At 43.1% G+C, this 21,426-nt stretch overlaps 2 protein-coding genes across 9 annotated transcripts in view; one reads left to right on the top strand and one right to left on the bottom strand.

Annotated features, from left to right (window-relative positions):
- Positions 1 to 1,005: 1,005 nt before the first annotated feature.
- LOC134356909 (MKRN2 opposite strand protein-like) lies at positions 1,006 to 16,315 on the bottom strand. 6 transcript variants are annotated; one of them, XM_063068153.1, is made up of 6 exons: positions 16,185 to 16,315; positions 14,795 to 14,943; positions 11,862 to 12,275; positions 8,497 to 8,546; positions 7,357 to 7,519; positions 1,008 to 1,633 (listed from the first exon to the last, which is right to left on the bottom strand). In XM_063068153.1, the coding sequence occupies exons 3-6, from the start codon at positions 12,062 to 12,064 to the stop codon at positions 1,405 to 1,407; spliced, it is 645 nt and encodes a 214-aa protein (XP_062924223.1). In that variant the 5' UTR covers positions 12,065 to 12,275; positions 14,795 to 14,943; positions 16,185 to 16,315; the 3' UTR covers positions 1,008 to 1,404. The 6 variants fall into 6 exon arrangements, with proteins under 6 accessions (XP_062924225.1, XP_062924223.1, XP_062924224.1 ...); XM_063068154.1 differs by lacking the exon at positions 16,185 to 16,315 and adding an exon at positions 15,832 to 15,933; XM_063068150.1 differs by lacking the exon at positions 16,185 to 16,315 and adding an exon at positions 15,415 to 15,821.
- The window catches only part of mkrn2 (makorin, ring finger protein, 2), a 22,266-nt gene continuing 13,675 nt past the window's right edge, over positions 12,836 to 21,426 (top strand). Inside the window, exons 1-3 of one of the 3 annotated variants that reach the window (XM_063068147.1) lie at positions 12,836 to 14,130; positions 19,889 to 20,017; positions 20,995 to 21,173. In XM_063068147.1, the coding sequence (XP_062924217.1) occupies positions 13,934 to 14,130; positions 19,889 to 20,017; positions 20,995 to 21,173 (505 nt within the window). In that variant the 5' untranslated portion in view covers positions 12,836 to 13,933. Of the gene's footprint in view, positions 14,131 to 15,889; positions 16,018 to 19,888; positions 20,018 to 20,994; positions 21,174 to 21,426 lie in introns of those variants that run through there. The other 2 variants (XM_063068148.1, XM_063068149.1) reach the window with 2 other exon arrangements.

The following is a 21,426-nucleotide window of genomic DNA, read 5'->3' as shown; positions in this document are numbered from 1 at the left end:
TGCTGTTATCTTAATTCTGTGCACATGTGTGGTTATCATTGTTGAATTGTTGCATTTATTATCCTTTCGATTACTGTGTTGCTTGTTTCTTTAATAAAACTTTCTTAGTTCTAGTACTCCAGACTCCAACTGAGTGATCCATTTCTGCTGGTTTGGCAACCCAGTTACGGGGTACGTAACATAAGAGACTCCTGGATGGCTACATGGAGCTTCGAAAAATAGAGGGCTGTGGGTAAAGCCGAGGTAGTTCTAAGGTAAGGACATGTTCAGCACAGCTTTGTGGGCTGAAGGGCCTGTATTGTGCTGTAGGTTTTCTATGTTTCTGTCTGTGAGCAGAATCCTGCTGAATCAGGTCTGCTGCCCCTCACCTGCCCGCCTCATCTTGCTACTTGGGTAAAGATGATGCCCTTCCATAGTACCCTAACACCCTTTAACAGCAGACAATGCTGGGAAAAGATGTTTATCTTCTATCTTAACATCAGGTGTGTTTTTTTAATAACTGTCCAAAAAGCTTTTTTTAATTATTTTAATCAAAACTATTAATATTGGAATAACTTACAAACTATTTAAAGTGAAAGCAATTATGAAATACTAAATATTTGAAAATGTATTAATATTTTGAAATAAATGAAACTACACTGGTCTAATTCTGTTCCTGTGTCTTATAGTTTTAGCGAACAAAATACTTGTTGAAAAAAAAGAAATTCACTTAGACCTACAAGTCAAGAATCTCTATTCAAATGATTTTTGAACAACAAATGGAGGCCAGTGATTTAGCCCAATGGCACATTTTGCTCACTAAGTCCCAGCCTTAAAGTGCAAGTCCAAGAGAGACTTGCATGGGAAAAACTGAATACTGAAGCACAGTTAGCATTATTTCCCACATGCATTTGGAGCCTGCAGAAGGTAGGCTGGTTTCACATTGTACTGATGTTGAAGCCTGAAAGGTTTACTTAGACTTTCCAGAGTGTTCAACTATGAAGCAAGCAGTACAAGAAACCCTGCCTGCTTTCTTCCATGCAAACCCGGGGTTGCTGACACTACCACACAATAATTCACACACACTTCCAATGTATGAACGTAGCTTATTACCTTGGACAAAATTTAAACTACAATTTTATTGTGTGATCTTGAGAACAATACTGCATGCACGTCCAGTATTCAGGACTGTTTACAGCAAAATAAAATATTATTTTACTTCAGTTATTTATAGTAGTTCCATTTGTCATAATCTGTGTAGTTAGAAAAATAATTAGTGGTTGATTTATAATAAAATTACCTTGTAACTAATGGACATAGGAGGAAATGCAACTCTATTAATCAATGCAAGTTTAATTTTTCTGCACATTTCACTGAGTAGTGATTTTTAAAGTCATGAATTTAGACGAGCTGTTCAGTTTTTTTTTAAAACTGGGTGCTAACTTCTTCAGTTTGGATATCATCTGCAACATAGTAGTAGCTTCTGCATAGCTCTCGATAAAGTGTGATGTACTTGGAGGCTCGCTTTGTCCGTGGAACCACAAACCTCTCGGTAAATTCCATCCTACTCAGCTGCCGTTTACTCTGTGCTGCCAAGACACGATTGATGAAGGTCAATGCAAAGGAATAGCAGTTGTGCTCATATTCATCATACCTAGAAACACAAATGATAATCATACTCAGAAAATTGATTACAATTGTGATAGTTCAAATACAACTTTGAACAGTTAACGTAAATGGAAAAGGTAATGTGATGTATGGAACGTCATCAACCATTATGTATCAAGTGAGACTTAGAGACAGAAGAGCATGACACTGGCGAAGAGGAATGAAGAGCTGAATAGTAGAAATGGAGGAGTAAATTTGGGATTGTTTATGTTGGTTAATGATGGCAGGGTGGGCTTAAGTGCATGGAGTAAAGCCAGATCTAACATACAGAGAGGCTTTGAGGAAAGAGAAACAGAATAACAGAATAAACGGTGTAAAGACAGTAAGGTAGAAGGGCTGAAGTGTGTGTACGTCAATGCAAGAAGCATCAGGAACAAAGGTGATGAACTGAGAGCTTGGAAACATACATGGAATTATGATGCAGTGGCCATTACAGAAACTTGGCTGGCACCAGGGCAGGAATGAATTCTCAATATTCCTGGATTTCAGTGCATTAAAAGGGATAGAGAGGGTGGAAAAAGGGGAGGAGGGGTGGCATTACAGGTCAGGGATACTATTACAGCTACAGAAAGGGTGGGTAATGTAGCAGGATCCTCTTTTGAGTCAGTATGGGTGGAAGTCAGGAACAGCAAGGGAGCAGTTACTCTGTTGGGAGTATTCTGTAGGCCCCCTGGTAGCAGCAGAGATACAGAGGAGCAGATTGGGAAGTAGATTTTGGAAAGGTGCAAAAATAACAGGGTTGTTATCATGGGTGACTTTAACTTCCCTAATATTGATTGGCACCTGATTAGTTCCAAGGGTTTAGATGGGGCAGAGTTTGTTAAGTGTGTCCAGGACGGATTCCTGTCACAGTATGTGGACAGGTCAACCAGGGGGAATGCCATACTACATCTAGTACTAGGTAATGAACCGGGTCAGGTCACAGATCTCTCAGTGGGTGAGCATCTGAGGGACAGTGACCACCACTCCTTGGCCTTTAGCATTATCATGGAAAAGGATAGAATCAGAGAGGACAGGAAAATTTTTAATTGGGGAACTGTAAATTATGAGGCTATAAGGCTAGAACTTGCAGGTGTGAATTGGAATGATGTTTTTGCAGGGAAATGTACAATGGACATGTGGTCGATGTTTAGAGATCTCTTGCAGGATGTAAGGGATAAATTTGTCCCGGTGAGGAAGATAAAGAATGGTAGGGTGAAGGAACCATGGGTGACAAGTGAGGTGGAAAATCTAGTCAGGTGGAAGAAGGCAGCATACATGAGGATTAGGAAGCAAGGATCAGATGGGTCTATTGAGGAATATAGGGAAGCAAGAAAGGAGCTTAAGAAGGGGCTGAGAAGAGCAGGAAGGGGACATGAGAAGGCCTTGGTGAGTAGGGTAAAGGAAAACCCCAAGGCATTCTTCAATTATGTGAAGAAAAAAAGGATGACAGGAGAGAAGGTAGGACCGATTAGAGATAAAGGTGGGAAGATGTGCCTGGAGGCTGTGGAAGTAAGCGAGGTCCTCAATGAATACTTCTCTTCGGTATTCACCAATGAGAGGGAACTTGATAATGGTGAGGACAATATGAGTGAGGTTGATGTTCTGGAGCATGTTGATATTAAAGGAGAGGAGGTGTTGGAGTTGTTAAAATACATTAGGACGGATAAGTCCCCGGGGCCTGACGGAATATTCCCCAGGCTGCTCCACAAGGCAAGGGAAGAGATTGCTGAGCCTCTGGCTAGGATCCTTATGTCCTCGTTGTCCACGGGAATGGTACCTGAAGATTGGAGGAAGGTGAATGTTGTCCCCTTGTTCAAAAAAGATAGTAGGGATAGTCCGGGTAATTATAGACCAGTGAGCCTCATGTCTGTGGTGGGAAAGCTGTTGGAAAAGATTCTTAGAGATAGGATCTCTGGGCATTTAGAGAATCATGGTCTGATCAGGGACAGTCAGCATGGCTTTGTGAAGGGCAAATCGTGTCAAACAAGCCTGATAGAGTTCTTTGAGGAGGTGACCAGGCATATAGATGAGGGTAGTGCAGTGGATGTGATCTATATGGATTTTAGTAAGGCATTTGACAAGGTTCCACACAGTAGGCTTATTCAGAAAGTCAGAAGGCATGGGATCCAGGGAAGTTTGGCCAGGTGGATTCAGAATTGGCTTGCCTGCAGAAGGCAGAGGGTCATGTTGGAGGGAGTACATTCAGATTGGAGGATTGTGACTAGTGGTGTCCCACAAGGATCTGTTCTGGGACCTCTACTTTTCGTGATTTTTATTAACGACCTGGATGTGGGGGTAGAAGGGTGGGTTCGCAAGTTTGCAGACGACACAAAGGTTGGTGGTGTTGTAGATAGTGCGGAGGATTGTCAAAGATTGCAGAGAGACATTGATAGGATGCAGAAGTGGGCTGAGAAGTGGCAGATGGAGTTCAACCCGGAGAAATGTGAGGTGGTACACTTTGGAAGGACAAACTCCAAGGCAGAGTACAAAGTAAATGGCAGGATACTTGGTAGTGTAGAGGAGCAGAGGGATCTGAGGGTACATGTCCACAGATCCCTGAAAGTTACCTCACAGGTGGATAGGGTAGTTAAGGAAGCTTATGAGGTGTTAGCTTTCATAAGTTGAGGGATAGAGTTTAAGAGTCGCGATGTAATGATGCAGCTCTATAAAACTCTGGTTAGGCCACACTTGGAGTACTGTGTCCAGTTCTGGTTGCCTCACTATAGGAAGGATGTGGAAGCATTGGAAAGGATACAGAGGAGACTTACCAGGATGCTGCCTGGTTTAGAGAGTATGCATTATGATCAGAGATTAAGGAAGCTAGGGCTTCACTCTTTGGAGAGAAGGAGGATGAGGGGAGACATGATAGAGGTGTACAAGATAATAAGAGGAATAGATAGAGTGGATAGCCAGCACCTCTTCCCCAGGGCACCACTGCTCAATACAAGAGGACATGGCTTTAAGGTAAGGGGTGGGACGTTCAAGGGGGATATTGGAGGAAGGTTTTTTACTCAGAGAGTGGTTGGTGTGTGGAATGCACTTCCTGAGTCAGTGGTGGAGGCAGATACACTAGTGAAGTTTAAGAGACTACTAAACAGGTATATGGAGGAATCTAAGGTGGGCGCTTATATGGGAGGCAGGGTTTGAGGGTCGGCACAACATTGTGGGCCAAAGGGCCTGTACTGTGCTGTACTATTCTATGTTCTATGTTTAAAGTGCAGGTTTCTCAAGTTTTGTATATATTGTAGTTAATATGCTAAATTATCTAAATGGAGGATATGTAGGAGCATAATGATTTTTAATGGGCACTTACATTTCCATTTGATCCATTCTGCAACTTCATGTGCAGTAGAAACCAGATTTTTTTTTTCTTTAAAACAAGATTTATGTATATTTTTGCTTTCTTGGTTTTGGTTACCTGTGTAACAGGAACGATTCCTTTGAATACTTTCTCCACAACTCATGAGGGTTAAGTTTTAGGCTTGCTGATCTCTTAGTGGCAGACCCACATATCAGTGCTAACATCACAAACACTAGAAAGTCTGCAGATGTTGGAAATCAAAGCAACACACACAAAGTGCTGGAGGAACTCAGCAAATCAGATGGCATCTATGGAAATAAACAAACAATCGACGTTTCGGGCCAAGACCCTTTAAGACTGGAAAGCAAGGGGGAAGACACCAAAGTGAAAAGGTTGGGGGAGGTGGGGAAGTGGATATGTGTGCTTGCAACACTGTGTATCCGACAGAGTGATCAGCAGCACTGGGGCTCCACAGGGGACTGTCTTGTCTCCCTTTCTCTTCACATTTACACCTCGGACTTCAACTACTGCACAGAGTCTTGTCATCTTCAGAAGTTTTCGGATGGCTCTGCCATAGTTGGATGCATCAGCAAGGGAGATGAGGCTCAGTACAGGGCTACGGTAGGAAACTTTGTCACATGGTTGAGCAGAATTATCTGCAGCTTAATGTGAAAAAGACTAAGGAGCTGGTGGTAGACCTGAGGAACCGGTGACCCCTGTTTCCATCCAGGGGGTCAGTGTGGACATGGTGGAGGATTACAAATACCTGGGGATACGAATTGACAATAAACTGGACTGGTCAAAGAACACTGAGGCTGTCTACAAGAAGGGTCAGAGCTGTCTCTATTTCCTGAGGAGACTGAGGTCCTTTAACATCTGCCAGACGATGCTGAGGATGTTCTATGAGTCTGTGGTGGCCAGTGCTATCATGTTTGCTCTTGTGTGCTGGGGCAGCAGGCTGAGGGTAGCAGACACCAACAGAATCAACAGACTCATTCGTAAGGCCAGTGATGTTGTGGGGATGGAACTGGACTCTCTCACGGTGGTGTCTGAAAAGAGGATGCTGTCCAAGTTGCATGCCATCTTGGACAATGTCTCCCATCCACTACATAATGTACTGGTTGGGCACAGGATTACATTCAGCCAGAGACTCATTCCACCAAGATGCAGCACAGAGCATCATAGGAAGTCATTCCTGCTTGTGGCCATCAAACTTTACAACTCCTCCCTTGGAGGGTCAGACACCCTGAGCCGATAGGCTGGTCCTGGACTTATTTCATAATTTACTGGCATAATTTACATATTACTATTTAACTGTTTATTACTATTTTCTATTGCTATTTATTATTTCCATGACTATTACTACTTACTAAGTAATATTACTATTTCTATTACTATTTATAATTTATGGTGCAACTGTAACAAAAACCAATTTCCCCCGGGATCAATAAAGTATGACTATGACTATGACTACTGGAAGGTGATAGGTGAAGCCAGGTGTGTAGGGTGGGAGAGGAATAAATCTGATAGGAGCAAGTGGACTATAGGAGAAAGGGAAGGAGGAGGGGACAAGCAGGTGAGAAGAGGAAAGAAAGCCAGTGAAGAATAGAAGAGGAAAGGGGGAGGGATTTTTTATTATTAATTGGAAGGAGAAATCGACATTCATGCCATCAAGTTGGAGGTTGCCTATAATAGTCAATCCCAATATGACTTCACCCAGTGATTCATGAGCTCAATTTCAGATAAGGAACTTCTTACACCCCTTTCAAATGTTCTAGCTGAGTGATTCAACACGCACTATTCAGCACACTACTGACAGAAGTAGAGAGCGATAATGTGGTGAGGAATGTAGAGGGAATTAGCGCTTTAGAGAAGCATTTAATCTCTGGTAATAGGTGTACTGTAAATGATCTAGATCGGGGATTTCCAGCCTTTTTTATGCTATGGACCTCTACCATTAACTGGGCTTGTAGACCCCAGTTTGGGGATGTCTGGTCTAGATTAGAGCATGGGGAAACATGACAGAAACCAGGATTGTTGCAGATACCATCTTAATGCAGGGTCTCACCCCACAACGTTAACAAATTCTGCCATCCTTTCCCCCGCTTTCCATCCGTTTGCTGTGTTGAGCGTCGAGCTAGAAACTCGACCTCGTAAAAAAGAAATTGCCTGCTACTGAAACATCAACAGCAAAAAGTCGATGGCCTATGCTCTCTCGTGAGTTTAAAAGACAATTTCCTTTTCTCCTTGCCCCCCCCCACACACCCATCGATGCTGCTCAACCCACGACAGTCCTCCAGCAGATTAAATATTGCTCCATGTTCCAGCAAATGCGGTCTCTTGTGTCACCAGGATAAAACCTATGCTTGCAAGGTGAAATTATTGAAATAAACCTCATGGGCTAAAAAATGTTCTATGATCCATACCTGTCTGGTATCCATATGTCAGCAGTGGAGAATTGCTCCAAATAAAGATCCCACTGGTTAATTAAATTGTATGTGTCTGATTGTACCAGTGGTACTGAAATGCATTCCTCCCAACCACAGTCATCTCTTTGGACACCGGTTTCAATGTAATTGTACACAATTCCTGCAATGAAAGAATAGCGAAAACTTAAGAGTTACTACAGGAAGCGAAACTAAAAGATAGAAACATAGAAAACCTACAGAACAATACAGACCCTTCGGCCCACAATGCTGTGCCGAACATGTACTTACTTTATGGTTACCCATAGCCCTCTATTTTTCTAAACTCCATGCACCTATCCAGGAGTCTCTTAAAAGACCCTATTGCATCCGCCTCTATTCCAGCCCATTCCACGCACTCACCACTCTCTGCATAAAAACTTATCCCTGACATCTCCTCTGTACCTACTTCCAAGCACCTTAAAATGTATCATAATTCTTGGTCACTTAAGTGTAAAATGTTATTGAAACTTTCAGCAACACAGAAAAGAAACATTTTGAAACGGGGGGAGGAAAGAAGTTCACAAAGAAACAGTTTGTATCAATTCATGCATGGAAAAAACCTCCTGAGTATATGCTGAACCATATCACCGAACATTACTGATGCAGTACCAATACCATAGTTTTGTCCAGCACTTCATGAGGAATAGAATAAATTTGGAAAGTAGGCTAGTTATGAATACAAGCAATTATTTATTAATATCATAAATTATTTGCAAACAAAATTTCTACATCATTCATATTAAAATGATTAAGCTCAAAGTATTACGTGACAAAAATGATCTAGTGCTTTCCCGGCATATATGACAAATAAACTCTTCTCAGGTATCGATTATAACTGACAAACTCCACCATCTTCATCGGGAATGATGCCTGTGGGCATATCGGCTCCGGTGGTATTTATACCCCCGTAGTCTGTCCCTCCTGATTGGATGAGGATTAACCAATCAGGTTTCCGCTCTACTCCCTTGTTCACATAATAATTTTGGCTCAATTACTTTCACTATGTTGTTTCCTTATACAATATGTTTTAATGTACCTATCGTGTGCTTAAATTCTAAACGTTTGTTCAAACTAAGTATGGTCTTATTTTGAACTCACCCTGAGTATTTGAGATACCAACATGAAGATCAGCTTGTCCATCATATTCTCTGAGGAAAAAATAAGTTTTACTGAGCGTTAAGTGCAGTCCTTATGGAAGACTATCTCACCGAGCCACGTTAGCTGGAGAACAGGGTAACTGGCAGGAACGAAAATGCATCTTGAAAAGCGCGCATAGAAAGAAACGGGAAAGTGCGGCGATTTTGAAATGTGAAAAGACGTTCAGGAAAAGGAAAGCTTCAGTAAATGTGGAAAGGAAAGTGAGATTTTTACGTCTCAATCATAAAAAAGAAACAAAGTTTTGAACGAAATTTAAAATAGAAAACATGCAACTTAAAACTAACCTTCATTCGGTCTCGTATTGCCTTTTTGTTACCAACCCTACAACTACTACTGTACGTAAGCCAATAATTCCACAGTAAACGGACACGTCTATCGGTGTGCCTGTGTGTGCTAACCACTGGAAGAAATCCTACACAAAACCTGTAAACTGTTATACTTGTAAAAGAGATTATCTGTTTGACAACTGTGGGTTAGAACTCCAAAACCTTGTCACACGGGGTGGGAGGGGGTAGCTGCTATCCGCATGATATCGACACATCTCAAAATCTTTTATAGTTGGAAAGTGACTCTTCAAGTCCCGCGTGGATTGCAGTGAGAGACGGCAACAAAGGTCGTATGAAATAAAGCGCAACCTACTGGACACAATCAATAGAACAAATGCTGAGGCATAGTCATACTTTATTGATCCCGGGGGAAATTGGCATCTTCAATATTTTGCTTTTGGGCCATTTAAACAAAAAAAAAATTGTTGATCCGATTAACACACATCAAAGTTGCTGGTGAACGCAGCAGGCCAGGCAGCATCTCTAGGAAGAGGTACAGTCGACGTTTCAGGCCGAGACCCTTCGTCAGGACTAACTGACGGAAGAGTTAGTAAGAGATTTGAACGTGGGCGGGGGAGGGGGAGATCCAAAATGATAGGAGAAGACAGGAGGGGGAGGGATGGAGCCAAGAGCTGGACAGGTGATCACCCCCTCCCCCTCTCAAATCTCTTACTAACTCTTCCTTCAGTTAGTTCTGACGAAGGGTCTCGGCCTGAAACGTCGACTGTACCTCTTCCTAGAGATGCTGCCTGGCCTGCTGCGTTCACCAGCAACTTTGATGTGTGTTGCTTGAATTTCCAGCATCTGCAGAATTCCTGTTGTTTTTGTTGATCCGATTACTTACTTCGCTTTATTTGAGGGGGAAGTATTCTGATCTCTGCAGTATTCTACTGCAGCCCTTCAGCACTGCTCTAAACTGTCAAGTTAGGTCGGGACTTGGCATGCAAACTTGTGACTCGGAGACAAGTTTCAAAGGAATATGGTTTTCTGGCGTTTAACTAAGTAACCCGTAAAGAAACAGAGTGAGCGGCTGTATTTCTGGATATTGGTATTCTTCAGGAATTCAATCACCATAAACACGATGCATCCAATCAGAGGCTCTGTGAAGAGCACGAACATTCCGTCTACCCAAGTCGGAACACGTGTAGGTTTTGGGAAATCTGAGTTCGCGTTGAGAGTACTCTCGCCGCAGCAACTGTCAGGTCTGCTTTGCTCCTTGTATCCACCTATTCATGACAACCGCTGGCAGGAAGTGCTGAAAGTTTGTTCTACAAATTCAGAGGATTTGTTTTCTCAGAAGCATTAAACTCATGTTAAAATGTGCCATGTTTCTATTTTTGTTCTCGTAAAACAACAGTTCGCGGTTTCAGAACATTTATTCACATTAAAGAGATTATGAACCCTCTGTCCTACTGGTTCGCAAAGGGCAGAAGAACAGACAATAAGTAAGAAGCATATTTAACAGATCACGCGACTAAATTGGATGGGACTGGACAGCCTCCCAAATCCGAACGAACCAACTAGTCACCGCACTTAATCTATCCTCCATATTAAATTATATACAGTAGTGCGAGAGTATTAGGCACAGAAATATAGCTTGGGTACACAGTACTGTAATAATATGTATTGCTCTGTAGAGAGAGGAGAGGGAACGGAGAGCACCGGAGAGACGTTCCGAAATGATCAGTAAATCAATTGTTTGGAATCAAATAGCCTTGCCTGCAGTCTCAGGGCTGGGTGTGCCTGCACCCGCACCATCCCCGTCCCAGGCACTCCTTCTCTGCCACCTGTCCCACACCCGGCCACCCTCACCGTTCTCGACATCCTTTGCTCCCGCCAGACTGACAATCTCGCACTCCGCTCCACGCTGGCAAATACAGTGCTGTGGAAAAGTCTACGGCAACCTCGCGACATAAATGTGCCTGACAGAACTGCACAGTACTGCAGAAAATGTAAACTTGGATTTACTTTCTTTCATTTCGAATTCTTGACTGGGATTTAGACGAAAATGTTGGTGGGTTGATGAATAAGATGCAGATAACACAGAAATTGCCAAAGTTATTGATGGCTGACAAAGGCTTCAGCGGGATGTACAAGTTGTAGATAGGCAGGGAAATGGCAGACGATGCTTAATCAGCGCAAGTGTGAGGTGTTGAAGTTTCAAGGACAAGTGTATGCGGAACATTGGCACTAAGTGGCAGGATTTTTAGAACTGATGCAGAGAGAGGGCTCTGAGTCCCTCTCAGAAAGTGGCAACACAAGCAGATGGGGTAGTACAGAAGCCTCTTCACTGTTCGGAACATTAAGTATAAAAGGTGTAAAGGTTGCTGTTGTACAAAACTTCGATGAGGCCGCACCTGGAGTATTGTGTGCAGGTCTGGTTGCCTCGCTGCAGGAGAAATGAGGCTTTGGAGAGTGTGCAGAAGAGACGCATCGAGATTGGCGAGTATTGGCTACAGGGAGAAGTGGGGCAAACTTGGATCGTTTTCTCAGGAGTATCGAAGGCGGGGGGGGGGGGTTGCGATCTGATAGAAGTATGTAAATGAATGAGAGGCAACCAATACATAGGTTAGAGGGTCAGATTGTTCCCCCCCCCAGAGTGGAAACCCAACCACTTTAAGGGCATAGGGGGAAAGTTTAAAGGAGATTTAAGAAGTAAACTTTTTTTTAAAACTCGAACAGTGGTAGATGCCCGAACCCACTCCCAGGAGAAGCAAACACGACAGAAATGTTTAAGACTCATTTAGATAGATGTGAGCAGGCAGCGAATGGAGGGATATAGACCATAAACAGGCAGGTGTGCGGTTTAAATTGGCAGCATGGTCAGCATCGACGTCCTGGCCGAAGAGCCTGGTGCTGTGCTTTACTCTTCTATAAGCCATCGAATCAGGTTTTGAGGACAACAGATTGCGGTGTAATTTTAAGGCTGCAAATTATAGATAATTAATATTTCTGTCCACTATCAAGATTTTTGTTTACCTCAGGAACGATCCTTTAGTAGGTTTGATCAGGAAAGAACACTTTTCTTGATGCCCATCTACAAAGCAGTTGGGAATACTGACCGGGGCATCTTCCAGTCTTCGTCCTAAGAGACTCTGGCCACAGATCGGGCATTCCACCGGTACATTAAAGCAATAAATATCTTTGCCACAATGGCGAAAGGTTATAATCCGATTCTCCATTCCCTTCTTCCCCGGTGGAGTACGGAAGTCATCCAAATTTGGCAATCCCGCGGTCTCTTTAAATACCGATTTCACCCAGCTGCCTCAATTAGTATTAAATATTAATTGTCCCGTGCCAGGAAGATGATTGGCTGCTGATCCAACTATTATGTTGGACGAGGTGGACGGATTATGTCAAATTGAGCTCCTGTTCCACTCGCTGCAAACAGACCTGCAGAGATAAAAAACAAGAGACACCACTCCCACTGAAATTTAAGCGACTGTCTACATTTCAGGCGTTCATGCAGCTGATGCACTGCAAGTATATATTTCCCACCTTCCCTGCTGTGTTTTGCTTCCTATTCGAAAATGAGCAGGTTTGAGGTAGGCCCCAGCCCACTCAAAATGTTCAGGAATAGATAAGCCAATGACAAATTTGAATTAATGTCAATATTAATTTGGAGGTTGGAAGAAGCCTCATATTCCGTCTGAGTAGCCTTCAGTCAGTTAGCTGACCAATTTCTTCAGCTAAAAGTATTTTTCCCTTCCGAACCCTATCACTCTGGCCTCTTAATTCTCTCCTCCTCACCTGCCGATCGCCTCTCCCTGCCCTTTCCCTCATGGTCCTCTCTCCTCTCCTATCAGGTTCCTTCTTCTCCAGCCTTCTTTTCGACCTGTCACCTCCTGGTTACATTACACCCCACCCCCCACACCCACCTGGCTTCACTCATCACCTGCCAGCTGGTACTCCCTTCCCCCCCCCCAGCTCCGCCTTCTTATTCTGGCTTGCCCACCCCTTTCCTTTCTAGTCCAGTCTCGGCCTGAAACGTCGGCTGTTCGTTCCTCTCCATAGATGCTGCTAGATCTGCCGAGCTCCTGCAGCATTTTGTGTGTGTGGCTTTGAACTTCCAGCTTCTGCAGAATCTCCTGTGTGACCATATTAATTTGCAAGCTTCCGGAACAGATGAAGTGAGAAAAGGTGTGGAAATCTGTGCGAAACAGAACGTGCAAACACGACGAAATCTGCAGATGCTGGAATTTCAAGCAACACACAATAAAAGTAGTAACTATCTCTTCTTTCAGTTAGTCCTGACGAAGGGTCTCGGCCCGAAACGTGGACTGTACCTCCTCCTAGAGATGCTGCCTGGCCTGTTGCGTTCACCAGCAACTTTTAGGAAACAGAACGTGGCCTGCGTTGTTTGGTTAAGGCACAGAAGTTGCCCAGGGCGGCATTGGATAGGGCAAACTTCAACGGGAGTGAAATACAGGAAAAGGAGGGAGCTGCCAGTGTTAACGGCGTTGGAAGACAGATTCTTGCTAAGAGTGCGGCAGAAGCAGGGGGCAACCAAGGTCTGAGGCAACCGATGGAGTCAAGGGAAGATTTATTTTTGAGTTGTTGTACTTGGCCTAGAACTGAAAGGAAATAGCTTTCACAGTTCTGGGGCTCCTTCCTTCATTCGCTCAGAGGATGGCGAAATCTCTGGAATTATCTCCCCCAGAGAGTTGTGGGGGGGGGGTGGATTTATATATTTAGATATTACTTTCATACTTTAGAAGCAACAAAAGTTAGAAGTTAAGCCATTTGTTCAGCAGTTCGGGGCTTGAGGGCTATGGGATCTGGCCTGTGGTAGATTAGCCATGCTAATTTTGAATGGCGGGAGAGGTTTCAGGGTTTCCTACTTCTAACTGTAGGAGATTATCGTTGTGTTGCCTGATTGGTTTTTGTTTAGCAAAGGTTATGACATTATTATTCATGAGATATTCGTTTAGATCAACTGAATAAATACTTACAAATTATTTTAAGGAATCAATCAAACATTATTTTATTATTCACGGGATTCGGGCCTTACTAAAATGCCACTTGCACCGTTCATCTCCTAAACGGATGAAATGGTTTCGAAAAAAAACGGCACTAATTGTTCGGCAGTCCAGACCGGAATTGAATGCCAGACCTCCCCCCCGGGGTGTCCTTTGGAGAATGACCACTCATTCCACTCGCGAGCAATGTTTCCGAACCAAAAGCTGCCTCGGTTGTTTCCACGAGGGGCACAGATTTCACGCGGTGGAGATCCTATATGCCTTGCGAGGTAAGCTATGGGTAGTTTAAATATATTCACTAGGTTGCTTAAGTTTCCAGCACTGTTCATTTCATGGAGTGAACATTGGAGCTTGTGTAAATACTTAGACTCGCGGGTTGGTTTAAAAAAACATCGCTATGTTAAAGCTCTTGTCTAAACGCGTGAGAAACAAAATGCAGTTTGGTTCAGTTCAATCCATGCAGCTGTTCTAAAGGACAATGTTGAAGGAGAAGAAAAATACAGTATCATATTTCCGCGCTGTTAAAACCACCTGCCAACAAGGACAATCAAATAGTTTACCAGCATATCCTTTATAGAACTAGTAATTACTAATTTAATATGACTGCTATGCACGTTTACTCTTGCAGATAATTAGTTGAATAAACACAATTGATTGTTCGATTGATTCCTTAATTTGTAAATATTTATTCAGTTGATCCGAATGAATATCTCATGAATAATAATGTCATAATCCTTGTTAATCTATTTAAACAAAAACGATCAGGCAGCACAACGATAATCTTCTAAAGTTAGGATACTTGCTCTCCAAAATTGGTTTCCAGTCGTTGGCTTTGCAGGAGCTGAAGATACTTTTCTAACAATAACAACAAAATGGAAATATTCATCTGGCTCATTAATACAAAACTGTCCTAGGGAGAATTGGTCGTTTTACCTGAAACTCCAGCTCTCGCGCACCTTTAAACTCTCACGGGATTTCGCCAGAACACAGGAAACAACTTGCGCGGTAACACCCACGTGGAGTGCTTAGGCTATCCAAAATAACTTCATGTATTCCAATCCAATTTCCGGATAATGTAACACCTTTAAGATAGGAAGAAAACGTAATTTCATTCCAAAATCAACTACATCTGATAATTGTTCTGATGTACGTTTCGTTAAAATTAATACAAGTGATAATCTCCAATTCTGTTTAGTACAATTGGGAAAATGCTGTTTCATTAAAAAATGTAATATTTGGTATCCACTTGTCGCGTTACTTCTAGCCACCCAATCCTACGTTAATGTGTACAACTAATATTAGAACTTCCAGAATAAGTTTTAAAGGAAGTACATTTAATTCATGCATTGTACATATTCTTAAGCCACATTCCCGAATAATATTACTCCATTGATATTTATACAATGTGTTGTTTGCCATTATCGCCCACCCCATTTGAAACCAGGAGTCACGAACCTGCCATCCCTTTAGAATTGAATGGACAAGGAGCAATAGCAAAAGTAAATGCAAGTACAGAACAATTTAAATTAAAGGGAAATGGAAACGTATCAGACCTTCTCACAGCTTGTTTCTATACATGTACCAATTCTGAGGTACTTGCCAGTTTCATAAAGCCTCAGGTATGTCCTTCTACACCGTTAACATTTCCCCCCTTTGCTGCTTTGAATTCTATTTCCTCGTGCCAGGGGTAGGCAACCGGGCCGGCACGCCTGAGTCCAACTTCTGATGAAAAATTACCACCTTGAAGCGATTACCCTTATTTCCCTCTCCTCGGACCTGTTAACTCATTTCCAGCATTCCAAGTGTCTGACCGGGTGGGCTAGCATGACCCGGCCAGGGAAGGACCTCGGACGTGGCTGGCCCACTTTGTCGCCAGGAAACTTGCCCGGCCGGTCAGCCAGCGCGACCCCGTAGCCCAGATGTGTGACGCCGGTTGCCCTTTACTTCCTGGTTACGAAATAAACAAGCACCGGCAAACGTCGCCTCAAAGCCACCCTCCGCTGCTGAAGGGGGCCGGAACCGCTGGTCCGGGCTGCGGTGGGTCCGTGCCGCTGAGACGGACGGACAGGAAATAGGTCTGGGTAGGCCGGGAGGAGGGAAGGAAGGGGATGTGGGACTGGCGGCGGGATGATGAGCACTAAGCAGGTGACGTGCAGGTACTGAGCCTCTTAATCTTGGGGCTGTCGGGTTTGAGGGCTTTGAGCCTGGCGGTGGCCTTTAGGGTGAGGGTTCAGGAAGCGGGGGTATCGGGCGCTGCTGTCAGCACGGAGGCCCGGAGCCAGGACTTCTCTCCCACCCGGGTTCAGTATGCCCCGCAGCTTACCGTGACCCTGTGCCTTGACTCTGAGGCATTTCCTTCGATCGTGAATATTCAGTGCCTTTTTTTTTGTCTGCCGCCTGCTGGAAATTATAAATTCTTCTGTGGATTTGTTTACGAGGATGTTTACTGAATGAGTTCTCGGGTCTTATTTGGCATTACAAACTTGCATTGAGGCTGTGCCCAAAACAAAACCCGCAAGTTCAGCGACGAGCTGGGTTTCTGATCCAGTTCAGTCTGTAGGTTTCTACTTTGACATCGCCTGCACCTGCCCTCATGTCAATCCTCTTGTGCTTTAATCTTTGTTGAAGCACTTCGCGATCTTAGATGCTTAGGAACACTGCATCATTTGTGAACTTAAGCTTTTCAAAACTGTTGATGCTCAAATCACATTCTATTTCACAGTCTGGTGACCTATTAGAGTTAAGTGCACCAAGTTCCTCAGAGTTTGCATCACGGATGACCTCACTTGGTCCCTTAGTGTCACCTCCCTGAACAAGAAGGCACAGCTGTGCCTCCACTTCCTAAGAAGATCGAGGCAAGAAAGGCCTCCCCCCGCCCCCACCATCTTAACTGTGTTTTACAGGAGCGCAATTGCGAGTGCACTGACAAGTTGCATCTCCATCTGGTATGGGAGCAGTCGAGCATCGGATCAAATGTCCTACAAAGGACTGTGAGAACAACTGAGAAGATCATGGGGTCTCTCATCGGACACTTATCAAGAGCGCTGTGCATGCAGGGCCCTTAGTGTTATTAAGGATCCCGGCCTTCCATCCGGCATCCTCCTTTACTTTCTACCATCAGGCAGGAGACACCGATGGATAAAGACAAGAACGGATAGGATGAGAAACGGTTTCTTCCTCCAGACCATCAGGCTTCTGAACTCCCGCATCGTATTGGAAGTGTCACTGGTTAATCTGTTCCTGATCTTACAATAGTTAATATTAATGCACTTTAGTTTGTTAGCTATGTGTGATTCATCTGTAGATTTTATCCTTACCTTCATAAGTTATCATGTGTACTACTGTGCTCTATACCCTGGCTCAAAGAAACGTCTCATTTCTATATACATTATATATTATTTACATGTATATGGTTAAATAACAATAAACTTGACTATTGCTTTCGGTCTCCCAAGGCTTCATACTAAAGATTTTACCTTGGGTGAGCAAAGCTATTTAAAAAAATACATACACAAGCGAACCACTGGATTTTGGTAAAGAATTGGGTCGTGGAGAACTTATGCTAAAAGTAGGAATGTACCTATTGAACCTCAGTTGAGTTGCATGTATAGTTTCAGTCAAAAAAAAAGTATGGAGAGACTGCATAAAATACTCAAAGAGTGCTAATAGTGTGAGACTCTCTGCCACAGGGAATGGTTGAAGTGAATAGGACAGGTGCATCTAAAAAGAAGTTAGGTGAGCATGTGAGGGAAAAGGGAATAGATGGTTTGGCTGAGGGATGAAAGAAGACAGTTCAAGTGGACCAGTATCTGAGCTATACATCCTCCGTTACCTTATCTTCCAGTCTCAATTTTCACTCTCGTTTGTGAGTTTTGCAAGTGTTTAGACTCTCGGCTGACTTGATGACATCCCAATTGCTCCCTAACTTTCGCAGCATCATAATACAAATGACTGCTGGTCAGTTTAGTTCTGTGTACTTTATCCAGTGTAGTATCTCATGGTTGGACAAAGCAGAATTAGGCCAAATGACCAAATTCTACTCGTGTCTAAAGGTAATGAGTTCTTGTGATGGCATCATTCTGTAGGACTTTTGTAGCAGTCTAAAACTTTTGTTGGACCCCACTTGGAGCATTGTGTGTGGTTCTGGTCTCATTACAGGAAGGGTGTGAAAGCTTTAAAGAGGGTGCAGAATTAGTTTACCAGGACGCTGCTTTAAGGAGACGTTGGGTTGTTTTCTCTGAGGGTCAGAGGCTGAAGAGACAACTGATATGGGTTTATAAAGTTATGAAAGGCGAGATAGGGGAGAAATGTCAAATACCATAGGGCAAAGGTGTAGGTGAGAGGAAACAAGGGAGAAAAGTTTAATGGAAATTTCATACTCAGAATGGAATATGTTGCCCCGGTGAGAGTGGGAAAAAAAGTGGTGGTTAAGAGGCTTCTGGATAGGCAAATGAAGATGGAGCGATATCATGTACAGACAGAAGGGATTAGTTTCATATGGATCGCAAACATTGTGGGTTGAAGGATTTGTTCCTGTTCTATTTGTGAAGGTGTTACACTTGTGCAAAGTCTGTATTGTATACTTTTTGCAGTCAGATTCAGTTTTAGTTATCACTCTTGCATTGAAACATACAGTAAGACACATCGTGGTAACAGCCAACATACCCAAGGACCTGCTGGGGGCAGCATGCCAGTGTTGATACATAGTGGCACCAGACACCCTCCCACCTCCAATCCTCACACATACAGACAGGCCTCCAACTTCAGGACAGGCTGCCTCCAGGCCTGCAATCCTTGGCCCTGATCTCTCAGATTTGTATACCTCAGGCCTCCGACCTTCAGTTCCTGGCCCGGACTTGCAGACTAGGCCTTTCAGCCTCTATCTTTGGACTCACTGACTTTGGTCTTCAACTTTTCAGGCTTTCTACCTCTGGACTCGCCAAGCTTTAGACCTTGACCCTCACAGCTCAGCACTATCTTGCCCCGAACACTGGCTTCTGCCCCGACACTTACTTTACTGTCCTGACCTCTAACATCCCTGTCTCTAAACCCCTAACTCCCGTGCTGTCTCCATCACTACAAGTGTGGTTCCCATTGAAATCAAAAGGTTTTGATTGCAAACCATTAATTTGTGATTACGAATCTTTGGATTAAACCACAATGAGATTAAGATCTCAATTGCAACTTTAACACCAACATTTCCATAACAGTTTGTAGCTGATAAAGAGTCCTTGCATTCTATTTTAAGTCTGACTACAAACTGTTTATTGAGTTGTAAATGAACCCTTTATAATGAACCATTATCGTAGCCATATGCAGAAAGGTGCCAGTAACATCACGAAGAATCCCACACACCTTGCGCACGGACTGTTTGCTCCACTTCCATCAGGACGGAAGCTATGTAGCATCCACGCCAGGGCCACCAAACTCAAACACAGTTACTTTCCACAAGTAGCAGGGCTGATCAACACCTCCACCCACTAACCCACCCCATCACCACTACTTTATTATTTCCTGTCAGAGTCACCTTGTGTACAGACACACCTGAACCTAGCATCACTTTATGGACATACAATCAATCTATGTGTATAAGCTATCCTATGTATTTATATTTACTGTGCTTTTTTATTACTGTGTTTTTTTGTGCTGCATCAGTTCGGCAGTGACAATTGTTTTGTTGTTCTTTACACTTGTGTACTGGAAATGACATTAAACTCTCTTGAATTCTTGGGGGTCTATATGAGAAGTTTGAGACAGGAATTACAAGAGGTGAAATGACTTAAATTGGAGATGACATTTTTTCCTGCATATGAATGCTCTTGTAATTTGCAAAATGCAGCAGCAATTATTGTGTCATATTGCCATAACATTTTATTGATGTCTTTATTTGCAGAGTAGTTTTGAACTTTGTTCTTTCATTTCTCGGATAATTCTGTACAGTATTGCGTATAATTAATTTGAGATCAAAATGTCTTTTATATCTTTAATAAAGAAAACTTCTAAATCCCATTAAATATTTGTGTTTAGATATTTTATGCACGGTGTATGCCGTGAAGGAAGCCGCTGTATGTTTTCCCATGACTTGTCTACAAGCAAGCCATCGACAATCTGTAAATTCTATCAGAAGGGACAGTGTGCCTATGGAGACCATTGCCGGTATGTTTTTGTCATTTTGGTTTTTAATTCAGTAGTACAAAATTATTTTCAGAAGAGAATTGTTGGTTTATACAACTTTGAGCAGTAGTAACCAAATCAGATATATTTCCCTTTTGTAAATTGAAAAGGAAGTAAAGCATTTATCGTGTTCCCAAGATCTTCGTTTCTGCTTCTTCCTTGCTCTTTTCCCTTCCAAGTGATTTAATCTTAATCTTTTACTGTTTGCTGTTGGTAGATTAGGCCCTTATGATTAATGTTTGGTTGAGTTTTAGAGTTAGGTTCATACCTTTTGGTGTTTCCTTTTATTCGTATTAATAACAGCCATATTCTCGGGAGTAACAGCACCTCAGCAGCAAAATCAGAATGCATTCAGAAAGTTCCTGTATGAGATTGTGTATTGCGATCGTGTAGAACGGACTGTGCTCAGTATGCTTCAGTATACAGTAAATGTGAATTAAAGTCCAATTGGGGGATTCCAGTTCTTTTTCTCCCTGTAGCCATGTCAGAGTGGCCTCACCAGCGAATGTAAATTTGGGTCCAGTGTTATCACATAGGCTGTGCTAATCGTTTTGACTACGTTCAGAACAGGTCATTATCAGGGTCCTGAAGTAAGTATGAGTCACGGCTGCCCAGGGGTTTCCCTGCTCTTCTGATTTATAAAACTTTTCCAAAAGATTCCTCTGCTATCAACCTCTCCAACAAGTGACAGCAGAGATGTAAAGCTTTTGGGTTGCCTGATCTGAAGGGACACCTGGATTGCAGAGACTGATGAAAACCTGGCTATTAAAAGTGACTGTTTCCCACTGTGCCTCCATTGTGAAGAGTAAGAGCCATAGTGGCTGTATTTGCGTGTAGTTTAAAAATTCTGCCTTTTGTCCCAGTGGTGATATGGGCTACAATTAAAATGATGAGTTGCTTCTGGGCAATCGGCGCGGTGTGTTGATGGTGACTAACTACAGTTGTTCTCTATTAATAAGATATGATCACGTGAAACCACCTGGATGTAGAGCAGTGGGGCCAGTGAGCTCGCGAGTCTCCTGTATACCCGTCGTTCATGATGCAGTTGCTGAATCTCCCACTGCAGAACAGACTGTGCCCGTCAGAGCCATTGAATCTGGAAGATGTAAAAAGAAGACACTGGAGCTGAAAGACCGAGGTTTGCCGAAACTGCAGCTCAGTATCCGTCATGTAGATGTTTAAACTTGAGTACTTTTGAACCAGAGCGATTTGAGAAATGTACTTAAACTAACTATCCCTCAAAAGGAGATAAATGAAATGAGTTTTATTTTTCCTTTTGATGTGAAGGCTGAAATTTGAGAATGCTGCAGGGATCCAATGATGCTGGGTTATTCTGTTTCACCTCGGCAAAGCTGTTTCATATATTTCACCCCTTTATTTTAGAATCTTCT

Source organism: Mobula hypostoma, chromosome 15, assembly GCF_963921235.1.
Source record: "Mobula hypostoma chromosome 15, sMobHyp1.1, whole genome shotgun sequence".
NCBI classification, from domain to species: domain Eukaryota; kingdom Metazoa; phylum Chordata; class Chondrichthyes; order Myliobatiformes; family Myliobatidae; genus Mobula; species Mobula hypostoma.
The sequence above is the reverse complement of the archived record's forward strand: the minus strand, read 5'-3'. Positions and strand labels throughout refer to the sequence as shown.